Source organism: Anomaloglossus baeobatrachus, chromosome 5 (genome assembly GCF_048569485.1).
Source record: "Anomaloglossus baeobatrachus isolate aAnoBae1 chromosome 5, aAnoBae1.hap1, whole genome shotgun sequence".
Classification (NCBI taxonomy): Eukaryota; Metazoa; Chordata; class Amphibia; order Anura; family Aromobatidae; genus Anomaloglossus; species Anomaloglossus baeobatrachus.
Genome location: NC_134357.1, coordinates 492,950,626 through 492,965,811, shown reverse-complemented (window position 1 = coordinate 492,965,811; position 15,186 = coordinate 492,950,626). Strand labels below are relative to the sequence as shown.

The 15,186-nt window shown below is 44.0% G+C and overlaps 1 protein-coding gene and 1 pseudogene across 1 annotated transcript; both read left to right on the top strand.

Annotated features, from left to right (window-relative positions):
• Nucleotides 1–269: 269 nt before the first annotated feature.
• LOC142310390 (uncharacterized) lies at nucleotides 270–14,384 on the top strand. Its single transcript, XM_075347912.1, has 9 exons — nucleotides 270–350; nucleotides 480–659; nucleotides 742–865; nucleotides 949–1,046; nucleotides 3,926–4,075; nucleotides 4,205–4,384; nucleotides 4,466–4,589; nucleotides 4,673–4,786; nucleotides 11,525–14,384. Exons 1-9 carry the CDS (start codon nucleotides 273–275, stop codon nucleotides 13,030–13,032), a joined length of 2,556 nt encoding a protein of 851 aa, XP_075204027.1. The 5' UTR covers nucleotides 270–272; the 3' UTR covers nucleotides 13,033–14,384.
• Nucleotides 8,075–9,028, top strand: LOC142310531 (hydroxyacyl-coenzyme A dehydrogenase, mitochondrial pseudogene; annotated as a pseudogene).
• Nucleotides 14,385–15,186: the final 802 nt, after the last annotated feature.

Here is a 15,186-nt window from a genome sequence, read left to right as displayed (position 1 = left end):
TCCGACATCGGAGTTGAATGTGGACTTGTTTTTTCCTTGATGAGCCGACATTTTCATTGATACCATTTTAGGTGCAATACTTTTATGGGTCGGTTTTGCTACTTCATTTCATGTTGAAATTTTTTTTACTGCCCAAATGATATTTCCTCCCTTATTATCTCCATTAATTTTACATATGGGCTCATCTCCTTCCCATTCAGGTCCCTACAATATCGGATCCTCTCAGTGGAGATTTTCTATATAAGAGAATTCTCCTGATTGCCCAGTGAAGGATGGTTATAGACAGGGACAAGATGGCGGAGAGGATATTACACCTCACCCTAGAGATCCTCTTCCGGCTTACTGGAGAGGTGAGAGATTCTGATGACGTCACATTACATCATTCTTATCTATAGGAATAACAGATGGACAGAACTGGAGAGGTGAGGACTCTGGAAATGTCTGGAGTGAGATTTATTACTGTGTCTCTCCATAACCAGGATTACACAGTAGTGAAGAAGACCTCTAGTGAGCGCTGTCAGGCCCCTGTGTCTGAGGGATGGGGAAGACCCCTGAGCCCAATCACGGGACCTCCACCTCACCCCCCGATACATGAGGACATCAATGACCAGAAGATCCTAGAACTCACCTACAAGATGATTGAGCTGCTGACTGGAGAGGTGACACTGCTGGGAATGCTGGGACATTATACAGTAACGCTATGAAGGGATCAGGGGGTGACGTTATCATTGTATGTGTCAGGTTCCTATAAGGTGTCAGGACGTCACCGTCTATTTCTCCATGGAGGAGTGGGAGTATTTAGAAGGACACAAAGATCTGTACAAGGACGTCATGATGGAGGTTCCCCATCCCCTCACATCACCAGGTAATAGACAGGACTAAATACACACGGCCTATAATTATCTGTATGTAAGGAATGAATTCAGTCCCTGTATGTGTCTCCTCCAGGTCTATCCAGTAAGAGGACAACACCAGAGAGATGTCCCCGTCCTCTTCTCCCACAGGACTGTAAACAAGAAGATCCCAATGTTCCTCAGGATCATCAGGTAGATGGAGAGAAGGTGCCATGAAATCTCCCTATGATGTGTAGACGGCTGTGAAGGTCTTGTGCTCAGTCTTGTTTTACCCTTTCTGGGGCTGGTGGTGAAGGTCGCCGCTGGGATGGTATCGCTCATCACAGGTGGAGCGGGGTTGCCCCGGGGAGGATGACTGAGGACGGACGGGGGTGGTGATGGTCCCCGTTGGCGCCGCAGCGCTGGGCGCCGGAAAAGGAGAGGCAGAGACAGGGGCTGCAGTTCCAGGTCTTTTACTCACTGGTAGTTCAGGCGCTGCCCCAGAGTACCGTTCTCCGCCAATGCCTATTCCGTGGAAGGTCAGATCTGGTGTATGTCAGTCTATGAGCCCTTCCTCCTTTGTTGCGCTAAGTATCGGATCCCCGTGGCGTGAATCACTTGGCTATCCTGGTGTCAGTAAAGTGTCCCATTCTGTATGCTGATAGCGCGGTTCCGATATGGGACTGGTCTAAGACCTCAGCCCTGGATCCTATATGCTATTTGGCTGCAGACTCGATGGGACAGGTCCGGTGACTCTTCTAGCCATTCCTGCAACCCTTTCAGAGTTGGTAGACAACGTGAAGTATATCTGCCCTAGGGTTCTGTACCCCGACAACGCCGGTCCTGTGAAAGCAGCCGCCTGCTTCTCCCCAGCGACCGTGTTCAAACGCCTTGGCCCACAGAGCTGCCTCGCTGCACTTCCGCTCTGCTCCGTGTCTAGAGCTGTTCCCTCCTTTATAGTTGTGTTGTGTGTCCCAAGCTGTTGCCCCCAGCCGCAGCCACAGGCTGGTTCACTACTCTTACTAGTTCAACCTGCTCTTCCCACTGTGTGCTCCTGACTCCCCCTGGTGGTTGCTTCTCTCTGACCCTGGGTCACAACTCATGTGGATCGGGGAGCCCCTGCTGCAATGGCGTCCTGTAAACCCAACTGCTGTAGTGACCCCCTACTGTGACTTGACCCTGGCACGGGTCCCATTGGGGAGGGCAACCCATTGTAACTCTGTGTATGTGTGTTGGTGGAATTGGTACCGACCCTCCTTGGACCCGGGATAAGTACTACACCCTAATTGAGGTGCAGTACCCTGTGGCGCCTGATGCCTCAGGGGCGCCACAGCAGGATTAGAGCTGATCATAGATGTGACTTCTCGATCTGTCTCTGACTTTTGGATCACATTTATCCCGTTCTCTACACTGAACACTTACATCAGGGTTTCGACACCAGGTTATCAGACAGAGAGAGGTCACCCCTGTCCTATGGGTCAGAAGGTCACAGCGCAAGCCAGCACTAGTTGGATCTGCTTTGCCTTCCACTTAGCTGTGCATACTATCCTCATGCTAGCGCTGCTAGGGTTAAGCAGACCCTTGTGTCTTTCTTGGCTTACCATCCTGAGTTGCCTCAGCTGTTCTGATTTCTGCACTTCCCCTGGTATAAGTTCTCACCACTTTACCTCAGTAGGTGCCAGTGATAACTTACTTTTCCATGGTGCTGGCATGGAGGTGAAAGACATGGAAAGAGAAATTGTTTTGAATTTGATCCTGGAGATTGCTGCTTGGAAATTTTCTTTGTTGTCTTCCTATTGTTCATCTCCCTTTTTATTCATTTCTCTTTCATCCCCCTTTTTTACCACTTGTTGTTTGGGAATGCAGTTTCTTTTTCCTTTGTCTGTTGTTTTCCTTTTGTGTCATTATCATAAAGCAGGACTAGTGTTCCTCCTGCCCTGCTCACTAGACACGGATGTGATTAGGGTAAGACAGGGATAGACACGTGATTGCCGCACAAGGGGAAAGAACCTGTCTTGGGACATCGGGGATCTCAGGGTTGCTCAGAGTAAGTGACAGGGTTTATCCTTCCTGTTCTTCCCTAGAGGCAGTGGTTCCCACCCCTTCTTTCTCATGATACACAGCCTCTTGGTGAAAAACAACAACCAGGGACTGCCCTGTATTGGTAACTTGTGCCTACTGTCAGAAAAAGTCCAACCTCAGAGGCTCTGGTGATGACTGGGTAGGCACTTAATCATGCCCCTATTGATAAGCCTGGTTCAGGGCGCAGTGAGGCTACGTCCCTTCTCCTCAACCTATTAGCATGACAGGTTTACTTGTAATTCTTCAAATGACATGATTCAGATGAAACCCCAAAAGATCCATTCACTGTAATGAGGCAGCAGAGTAAGGGGCACTTTGCACACTACGACATCGCAAGCCGATGCTTGCGATGCCGAGCGCGATAGTCCCCGCCCCCGTCGCAGCTGCAGTATCATGGTGATAGCTAGTGTAGCGAACATTATCGCTACGCCAGCTTCACATGCACTCACCTGCCCTCCGACGTCGCTCTGGCCAGCGACCCGCCTCCTTATTAATGGGGCGGGTCGTGCGGCATCATAGCGAAGTCACACGGCAGGCGGCCAATAGAAGCGGAGGGGCGGAGATGAGCGGGACGTAAACATCCCGCCCACCTCCTTCCTTCTGCATAGCTGGTGTGAGCCGCAGGATGCAGGTAGATGTTCCTCGCTCCTGCGGCTTCACACACAGCGATGTGTGCTGCCGCAGGAATGAGGAACAACATCGGTCATTTCCAAATTATGGAAATGACCGACGCTACACCGATGATATGATTACGACGATTTTGCGCTCGTTAATCGTATCAAAAAGGCTTTACACACTACGATATCACCTGCGACGCCGGATGTGCGTCACTTTCAATTTGACCCCACCGACATCGCACCTGCGATGTCGTAGTGGGCAAAGTGTCCCTTAGTCTGGGCTCCTCATGGCAGTGCGGCAATCATCCCTATCTAGTGAACGGTTATCTCCAGTAATTGTATTATTACACCAGATTCTTTATGATGTTACATCGTCCTCTTCTCCCCATTCAGGTCCCCACAATATTGGATCCTCTCAGTGGAGATCTTCTATATAAGAAAATTCTCCTGATTGCCCCATCAAGGATGGATATGGACAGGGACAAGATGGAGGAGAGGATATTACACCTCACCCTAGAGATCCTCTTCCGGCTTACTGGAGAGGTGAGAGATTCTGATGACGTCACATTACATCATTCTTATCTATGGGAATAACAGATGGACAGAACTGGAGAGGTGAGGACTCTGGAAATGTCTGGAGTGAGATTTATTACTGTGTCTCTCCATAACCAGGATTACACAGTAGTGAAGAAGACCTCTAGTGAGCGCTGTCAGGCCCCTGTGTCTGAGGGATGGGGAAGACCCCTGAGCCCAATCACGGGGCCTCCACCTCACCCCCCGATACATGAGGACATCAATGACCAGAAGATCCTAGAACTCACCTACAAGATGATTGAGCTGCTGACTGGAGAGGTGACACTGCTGGGAATGCTGGGACATTATACAGTAATGCTATGAAGGGATTGGGGGTGACGGTATCATTGTATGTGTCAGGTTCCTATAAGGTGTCAGGACGTCACCGTCTATTTCTCCATGGAGGAGTGGGAGTATTTAGAAGGACACAAAGATCTGTACAAGGACGTCATGATGGAGGTTCCCCAGCCCCTCACATCACCAGGTAATAGACAGGACTAAATACACACGGCCTATAATTATCTGTATGTGAGGAATGAATTCAGTCCCTGTATGTGTCTCCTCCAGTTCTATCCAGTAAGAGGACAACACCAAAGAGATGTCCCCGTCCTCTTCTCCCACAGGACTGTAAACAAGAAGATCCCGATGTTTCTCAGGATGTGTTTCCTCCAGCTCTATCCAGTAAGAGATATCTACTCATGTACTTTCTGCACTAAGTTTGTGTTTACATTTTTAGGCTTTCTGCTCTGTTTTTTTTTTCAGCTGTACTTTATTTGCTTCTTCTGCTGTTTGCTTCTAGTCCCTTCTTTATGTTGTTGTGAAGGCAACTCAAAGACCTGCAGAGGGTTCATGAATACCCTGTTTCCCTAAAAATAATCCCTAGTTACGGTCAGGGCTAGTGTTAGGAGGAATCAAACTGTGCAATTTCTCAGGAACCCACTTTCTTAAGGACCTCATCAGTTGCATTCGGAAGTTGATTGTTTAAGGACCTTTGATGAAGTCATGTGACATGTAACCAAAGGTCTCTTAATTGCAGGAGTCTAAAAGAACTGAACAGAAGACAGGCTGGCATGGTGGACTGGCATTGGGGGAAAGGGAGAGCAAACAGGACAATTTCCCAGGGCCCCCATTTTCCTAGTGGCCCCAGTGTTTATATGCCGATTATAGGACTGCTTAAGAACCTTTTTGACATCACGTCATGTGACCAAAGGTCTCTTAATTGCAGGACTATAAAGCTGAAGAGGAGACAGGCTGGTGTGTGTATGTGTGTGTATGTATGTGTGTGTAGATAGCTAGATAATAGAAAAAAAAGAGTTACAGCCGCACACTGAAATACCACATTTTTAAACTACCTACAAATATCTAATAAAATTATTGCTTTAGAGAATGTGAACTACTGGCAAACTACCCTGGAAGGATTGGAGACACCTACAGAAGGAGATTTGACACCTAGACCTTGATTCTTCAAAGCAATTATGCCAAAATTCTGACAGAAATCACTTTTCAATCAATTTTTTGTGCAACACAGAGTTGTGAAAAAAGATTGTGCGACTAAATCGTCACGACGCGCTGTGCTGACATCACTCGCATCAGGGCTGTGGAGTCGGAGTCGTGGAGTCGGAGTCGGAGTCGGAGCTCATTTTGGTGGAGTCGGAGTCGGAGTCGGTATAAAATGCACAGACTCCGACTCCTAAAATATATAATAAATTGGGGACAGTAGTGCAAAGCAGAATGTGCTGAATATTTTACTAAATAATAACATTTAGTATAATGCTTATATTTAAGTGAAAAATTTATTGTAGTACAATGTGAACATCAGACATTTAATTGTTTTTATGATACAATAATCAAGATATTTGGATAGAACATAAAATATTTATTGGAATACAACTTTAGAACACAAAAAAACTAATAAATTGTAAATATGTAATATATATATATATATCAGTGTATATACACACACAAGATACAGTTAGGTCCAGAAATATTTGGACAGTGACACAAGTTTTGTTATTTTAGCTGTTTACAAAAACATGTTCAGAAATACAATTATATATATAATATGGGCTGAAAGTGCACACTCCCAGCTGCAATATGAGAGTTTTCACATCCAAATCGGAGAAAGGGTTTAGGAATCATAGCTCTGTAATGCATAGCCTCCTCTTTTTAAAGGGACCAAAAGTAATTGGACAAGGGACTCTAAGGGCTGCAATTAACTCTGAAGGCGTCTCCCTCGTTAACCTGTAATCAATGAAGTAGTTAAAAGGTCTGGGGTTGATTACAGGTGTGTGGTTTTGCATTTGGAAGCTGTTGCTGTGACCAGACAACATGCGGTCTAAGGAACTCTCAATTGAGGTGAAGCAGAACATCCTGAGGCTGAAAAAAAAGAAAAAATCCATCAGAGAGATAGCAGACATGCTTGGAGTAGCAAAATCAACAGTCGGGTACATTCTGAGAAAAAAGGAATTGACTGGTGAGCTTGGGAACTCAAAAAGGCCTGGGCGTCCACGGATGACAACAGTGGTGGATGATCGCCGCATACTTTCTTTGGTGAAGAAGAACCCGTTCACAACATCAACTGAAGTCCAGAACACTCTCAGTGAAGTAGGTGTATCTGTCTCTAAGTCAACAGTAAAGAGAAGACTCCATGAAAGTAAATACAAAGGGTTCACATCTAGATGCAAACCATTCATCAATTCCAAAAATAGACAGGCCAGAGTTAAATTTGCTGAAAAACACCTCATGAAGCCAGCTCAGTTCTGGAAAAGTATTCTATAGACAGATGAGACAAAGATCAACCTGTACCAGAATGATGGGAAGAAAAAAGTGTGGAGAAGAAAGGGAACAGCACATGATCCAAGGCACACCACATCCTCTGTAAAACATGGTGGAGGCAACGTGATGGCATGGGCATGCATGGCTTTCAATGGCACTGGGTCACTTGTGTTTATTGATGACATAAGAGCAGACAAGAGTAGCCGGATGAATTCTGAAGTTTACCGGGATATACTTTCAGCCCAGATTCAGCCAAATGCCGCAAAGTTGATCGGACGGCGCTTCATAGTACAGATGGACAATGAGCAAGCATACAGCCAAAGCTACCCAGGAGTTCATGAGTGCAAAAAAGTGGAACATTCTGCAATGGCCAAGTCAATCACCAGATCTTAACCCAATTGAGCATGCATTTCACTTGCTCAAATCCAGACTTAAGGCGGAAAGACCCACAAACAAGCAAGACCTGAAGGCTGCGGCTGTAAAGGCCTGGCAAAGCATTAAGAAGGAGGAAACCCAGCGTTTGGTGATGTCCATGGGTTCCAGACTTAAGGCAGTGATTGCCTCCAAAGGATTCGCAACAAAATATTGAAAATAAAAATATTTTGTTTGGGTTTGATTTATTTGTCCAATTACTTTTGACCTCCTAAAATGTGGAGTGTTTGTAAAGAAATGTGTACAATTCCTACAATTTCTATCAGATATTTTTGTTCAAACCTTCAAATTAAACGTTACAATCTGCACTTGAATTCTGTTGTAGAGGTTTCATTTCAAATCCAATGTGGTGGCATGCAGAGCCCAACTCGCGAAAATTGTGTCACTGTCCAAATATTTCTGGACCTAACTGTATATATGTAATCTACTGTATATTACATAGTGTATTACATATTTACAATTTATTACAGTTTTTTGTGTTCTAAAGTTGTATTCCAATAAATATATTTTATGTTCTATCCAAATATCTTGATTATTGTATCATAAAAATTATTAAATGTCTGATGTTCACATACACATATTCATGTACTACAATAAATTTTTCACCTAACTATAAGCAATATATGTCGGAGTCGGAGTCGGAGCCGGAGTCGGAGTCGGTGCAAGAGAATTTGAGGAGTCGGAGTCGGAGTCGAAGGTTTGGCTTACCGACTGCACAGCCCTGACTCGCATGTCCTTCAGCTCCCAGCAGTACAAGCAGACATGGCCTCCTCTTACTGATAGCTCATAGTGAAATGTATGACCTCCATCGCCACCGCAAAGAAGCTGACTATCAAGCACGTGACTGTGATCGGAGAAGGTCTGATGGGTGTCGGGATAGCTCAAGGAGCTGCAGCAACCAGACACACTGTTGTTTTAGTGGACCAGACTGATGACATCTTGAAAAAGTCTGCCAAAAGTATTGAAGACAGCTTGAAAAGGGTCACCAAGAAGATGTTTGCGCACAAGCCTGAGGCTGCTGCACAGTTCATCAGCAAAACCCTCTCAAACTTCAGCCCAAGCACAGACCCAGCGGCCGTGGTGCACAGCAATGATCTGGTGGTGGAAGCCATAATAGAAAACTTGGAAGTGAAAAGCGCACTAATCAAGACACTGGACAAATTTGCACCAGAACACACCATATTTGCCAGCAACACATTCTTATTGGCAATAACTGACATGGCCAACTCCACAACTAGGCAGGATCAGTTCGGAGGGCTGCATTTCTTTAATCCGGTACCAATGATGAAGCTGGTGGAGGTCAATAAGACACCAATGACTAGCCAAACGACTTCTGACTCTCTCATGGACTTCAGTTAAACACTAGGAAAGATGCCTGTGTCATGTAAGGACACCCCAGGGTTCATTGTTAACCGTCTTCTGGTACCATACCTAATGGAATTCGTGCATCTTCATGAAAGAGGTCATGCATCTAAGGAAGACATGGATGTTGCAATTAAATTTTAAGCCTGTTACCTAATGGGTCCTTTTGAGCTTTTGGATTATGTTGGTCTTGACACTAGTAAATACACCATTGATGGTTGGTACCAGATGGAACCTGAAAACCCCCTTTTTGCCCCCAGTGAATTGCGCAATAAGCTTGGAAAGAAGACCGGAGAAGGGTTTTATAAAGACAGATGGTTGGCCTGGCTGCACTGCAGAGCTATATTGTTATAGTCTCTTGTTTGCTTTGATTACGATGACCATTGTTGTTTTTACATTGCACGGTTTTCTCAGCACTTATTAACACTCTAGTGCCTTACAGTCATGATTCTCTATTTCATCAACATCCTATTGTACCGCTGATTCCAAACATGAATAAGTCATAGCCATTCTACAGTCAATAATAAATGAATGTACAAAAAATAAATTGTGCAACTTTTGGAGGTTTGACACCAATTTTAACCAGCTTTGCCAAAATGGGCAGAGCTTCGCCAGAAGAACGGTGTGATGCCACCGCTTCTCTAATTCATAACAAACTGTGGCGTTCCCTATGCCAGAAATCTCACGCCAGTCCTTGACATTAATTTTCATTGTACATAGCCGGTCTTGATGAATTGGAGCGCTAATGTTTATCTGCACAGACAGCAAGACCCTGCTACCTGCTTTGGTTACAAAGCCTAAGGCGGCCTTTGCACGTTGCGACATCACAAGCCGATGCTGCAATGTCGCACGCGATAGTCCCCGCCCCCGTCGCAGGTACGATATCTTGTATTGCTGGCGTAGCGAAAATTATCGCTACGCCAGCTTCACATGCACTCACCTGCCCTGCGACCGTCGCTCTGGCCGGCGACCCGCCTCCTTCCTAAGGGGGCGGGTCGTGCGGCGTCGTAGCGACGTCACATGGCAGGCGGCCAATAGCGGCGGAGGGGCGGAGATGAGCAGAATGTAAACATCCCGCCCACCTCCTTCCTTCAGTAGAGCCGCCGGTGGCAGGTAAGGAGATGTTCCTCGCTCCTGCGGCTTCTCACACAGTGATGTGTGCTGCCGCAGGAGCGAGGAACAACATCGTACCTGTCACTGCATCACAATTATGAAAAAGTCAGGGCCTGCAGCGATGATACGATAACGACGTTTTTGCGCTCGTTAATCGTATCATCTAGGGTTTACACACAACGATGTCGAAAGTGACGCCGGATGTGCGTCACTTTCGATTTGACCCCACCGACATTGCACGTGCGATGTTGCAACGTGCAAAGCCGCCCTAAGGATAGGCCATCAATCTTACAGTCCCGTACTAGCCCATTAAATATTTGGCATCTGTCACTATTTTATTTTCGTCTTCGAAAAAACCCCTTTTTGAAATTGTCTATGTTGTGGATCAATGTCACAACGAGATGCTTGCAGGCATCACCAACTGTCATGGCGGCATCAGGATCTGTGGAAATTACAGATTCTGGCACTCTGCTTGCTAACTTCTCTGATGTCTCTGAGCAGCGCAGGGAGACGCAGGCGTCAAACCACATACTTAGTAAGACTAGCAAGAGTTATTCTCTGCTGGGCTCCTTGTTAATGTCTTTGATACTGGCTCCCCTAAAGCATGTCATCATTCGCTCCCCTCCTGTATATGCTGGCTGGACTATTCCATTAATGCAATCTATAACAAACTAGTGGCTGTTGTGCATTATTGCTGTGAGCAGTTGTGGTGTTTACCCTTGTTGTCTTTTTGTTTCTGCCTTCCTGCTCTTGCTTTTCTCCTTAGTCTCTCACTGTTTATTTCTGTGAGTTTGAAGTGTGTCTGAATTTTGGTTTTCCTGTCTGTCTTAATCTGTATTTCCATCATACTCCTGCCCCTTCCTTCCACGTTCAAGGGTAATACAGAGGTTAGGGATAGCCTAAGGTCTCCTAGCATGAGGGAAAGTATAGCAGCCCCCCTTCCCTCATTATCCTACAGTCACATTGCGACAATCAATCAGATTATTTATTATAGCACATTCCAGAGAACTGGTGCTAGGAATGGGAGATCTGAGTTAACGAAGATGTAACTCTTAAGGCTGCTTTACACCTTACAATTACACATGCGATCTCGCATGCGTTGACACGCCCCCATCGTATGTGCGGCACGTTCAATTTGTTGCCCATGTTGCACAAACGATTAAATCCTCCCGTCACACGTACTTACCCTCCATACGACCTCGATGTGGGCGGCGAACATCCACTACCTGAAGTGGGAGGGACGTTCTGCGTCACAGCGACGTCACACGGCAGCCAGCCAATAGAAGGGGAGGGGCGGAGATGAGCAGGACGAAAACATCCCGCCCACCTACTTCCTTCCGCATTGCAGGCGGGACGCAGGTAAGCTGTGTTCATCATTCCCGGGGTGTCATACACAGCGATGTGTGCTGCCTCGGGAACATTGAACAACCGGACGTTCAATTTTTAATAATTGAACGATGTGTATGCGATCAATGGTTTTTCGTTCAATCGCAATCACACGTAGGTTTCACACACTACAATATCACTAACGATGCCGGATGTGCGTCACTTACGACGTGACCCCGCCGACACATCGTTAAATATATTGTAGCGTGTAAAGCCCGCTTTAGATCTCGAAATTGGACAACAGATCAGAATAATTTGTTTCCTAATTTAATTTCTGATGTTATGGTTTAAAAAAAAATCTACTTTCAAAATTATATCATTAACAAATAATAACATTGTGTTTATTTTTAGCCGATGACTATATCAGAAGTTCAGATGGACATCTTATATCTTCAAAATTTAAAACAGATGATCAAACTATCACACATAATACATATGAAGAGCAGGCTGCTGTCCCAGATATACCTCCGGTGCTTCCTCGGAAAGCTTTATCATCTGATCTTTTCAAACAAGTCCAAAATTCCCATTTATCACAGAATTGTAAGCAAAATAAAAGTTACAGAAGGGATGTGGAACATGAAACAGCTCCTACAAAGGAGAAACCATTTTCATGTTCAGAGTGTGGGAAATGTTTTATTGGGAAATCAGACCTTGTTAGACATCAGAAAATTCACACAGGAGAGAAGCCATTTTTATGTTCAGAGTGTGGGAAATGTTTTATTGGGAAATCAGACCTTGTTAGACATCAGAAAATTCACACAGGAGAGAAGCCATTTTCATGTTCAGAGTGTGGGAAATGTTTTATTCAGAAAATAACCCTTGTTAGACATCAGAAAATTCACACAGGGGAGAAGGCATTTTCATGTTCAGAATGTGGGAAATGTTTTATTGGGAAATCAGGCCTTGTTAGACATCAGAAAATTCACACAGGAGAGAAGCCATTTTCATGTTCAGAATGTGGGAAATGTTTTATTCAGAAACTAAACCTTGTTAAACATCAGAAAATTCACACAGGGGAGAAGCCATTTTCATGTTCAGAGTGTGGGAAATGTTTTATTCGGAAATCATACCTTGTTAGCCATCAGAAAAATCACACAGGGGAGAAGCCATTTTCATGTTCAGAATGTGGGAAATGTTTTATTCAGAAACTAAACCTTGTTAAACATCAGAAAATTCACACAGGGGAGAAGCCATTTTCATGTTCAGAATGTGGGAAATGTTTTATTGGGAAATCAGACCTTGTTAGACATCAGAAAATTCACACAGGAGAGAAGCCATTTTCATGTTCAGAGTGTGGGAAATGTTTTATTCAGAAAATAACCCTTGTTACACATCAGAAAATTCACACAGGGGAGAAGGCATTTTCATGTTCAGAATGTGGGAAATGTTTTATTCGGAAATCACACCTTGTTAGACATCAGAAAAATCACACAGGGGAGAAGCCATTTTCTTGTTCAGAGTGTGGGAAATGTTTTATTCAGAAACTAAACCTTGTTAAACATCAGAAAATTCACACAGGGGAGAAGCCATTTTCATGTTCAGAGTGTGGGAAATGTTTTGTTCAGAAATCAGATCTTGTTTTGCATGAAAGATCTCACACAGGGGAGAAGCCATTTTCATGTTCAGAGTGTGGGAAATGTTTTATTCGGAAATCACACCTTGTTAGACATCAGAAAAATCACACAGGGGAGAAGCCATTTTCTTGTTCAGAGTGTGGGAAATGTTTTATTCGGAAATCACACCTTCTTAGACATCAGACAAGTCACACAGGGGAAAAGCCATTTTTATGCCCAGAATGTGGTAAATGTTTTACTAGGAAATCATATCTTGTTTACCATCAAACAAATCACACAAAATAAACCATTTTTATGGTCTGAATGTAGTAAATGTCATTCTCAGAATTTGGATTTTGTTAAATATTTGAAGAAGCCGCACAGGGAAGGAACCTTTTTCATGTTGTGAATTGTGAATAATTGAAATGTTTAACTGGTAAATCACATCTTGCCGACCATCAGAACTCCAACAGAGCGGAGCAGACATTCTTGCTTTCAGAATTTGCCAATTGTTTTTTTTTTTATTAAAAAGCAAATAAGAGGCTAAAACATAACTTTTAATAAAAGTATGTAAACAACCTAATACTTAGGCCAATGTAACCATACGCATCCCCGACTGCTATCAGGATATAAGGCATAGACCACGCCACACAAGAGAGAGCCCCTCAGGGATGCCACAAATATAGCAAACAAACAAAAAAGAAAAATATATATACATTGTTTTTCCACGTGTTATCCGGACAGCGGTCCTATATACATAAATTTAATAGAAAAACACAAAATACATAAATTATATAGATTATTGACAGCGGTCAACAGTTCAAATGTACATACAGCATTGATAGTACAGTTGATATAGAAAAGATTGGAAATGTCTCACCAATTAGGTTTTTTTTATCATTAATCAGGTCCTGTTGCTCAAGTAAGAATTGGTGAGGGATAGAAAATGTTCTCTCTTTTTAAACATCGTATTTTTCGGACCATAAGACACACCTAGGTTTTGAAGGAGGAAAATAGGAAAAACAATTGAAGCAAAAATGTGGTCATGATGCACTATTATTGGTGGGATCTGCTGCTGACACTGTTACAGGGGTAATATTCCCCAATTTCTAGTGCAATGTGTTTGATGACTTTCCCTTTAAATAGTGCTTATCACAAATCTGTGGCTGCCTTTGTTATTTACTAAAGCAAACGAGAACTGCAGATTAGTGAATTTTCTAAATATAATCCAGTACCAAAACTTTTTGAAGTGTCTCTAATGTCCCCAAAAGGAACTTCCAGGTTGTGAGATCCCACAACACTCTCACAGTCAAAGAGTGAGCTCTACGACACCAGCTCTGCGGCATCCTTCTTAAGCAGTTCACTAAAACCTTAAAAAAGTATGTGACCGCGCTGGATTAGTTGAGGGAGCAATGTCTCGTTCTTAGAGCAGCTCCAGAGATTTGTGGGATCCCGCTCTGCACACTGAGATCCCACAAAATGGAAATTCGAGCTCTACTTTGCTAGTAAGTTGGGTATTTCGAGAGCCTTTATGAACATTTGTGAAAAGTTTTGATACTGGATTATATTTAGATAATTCACTAATCTGTTTAGCCAGTGATTTATTTACTAAAAAGCGCAGCCCCAGATTGGAGATAGGAACCCTTAAGTATATCACATTGTATATAGTTGTATTTCAAAACTTGTTTTGTTAATAAATGCATGTAAAGGTATATTCTTCATGCCTGTCTTTCTCTGTTGTTTAGATGTGATGATTTTGCCTCAGAACCTCTGGAGTTGAGGCAGAGCTGTAGGCATTTTGCACAAAAATAGTGAGGGGATGTTACTGAGTTGTCACGACCGGTTGCCAATACAATGGCAGAAGTGTTGTAAAATCCCAGAAATTTGCAGAACGTGTTGTTAACTGACAGTTCTCTGTTTCTGCAGCAGCGGACTCTATGACCCTGGGAAACTTTCAGTTTTTCCTCTCAGTTGCCAGCCTCTGACTTCCTTTATAAACCTCACCCTGGGGTGCTTTGGGTGAGGTTTATAGTTATTCCTGGCTGTGGTTTGCGGCGGTCGTCTCCTCTTGTTGTACCACAAACGTCTTTGGTAGCTACTTCTAAGATAAGTGTTTGACTTTTGCAATCTACCTGGACTCAGGTGGTATCATTTGTGTCTCCCCTTTTTTGTTTCCTTTTGTCTCCCTTAGCATTAGTGGTGTTGACGAAGAGCTCATACCTACCATCCTTACTTAGGACCCAGATCAGGGTTTGCCTAGGGTGAGATATTCCTGCTCGGCAATAGGTGCAGAACCTGTATAGGATTGGTGAGGGCAGTGAGGGTGAGCTGCAGGTTATTGTCAGGGGTCACCACTTCCCCCTTTCCCTAGTGATAGGGCATTCTTTTCCCTTTCCATTTGTATTTTAATATACAGCTGGTATAGCTTCTATCCCCAGCTGTGACAGGGAAGAAGTGAAT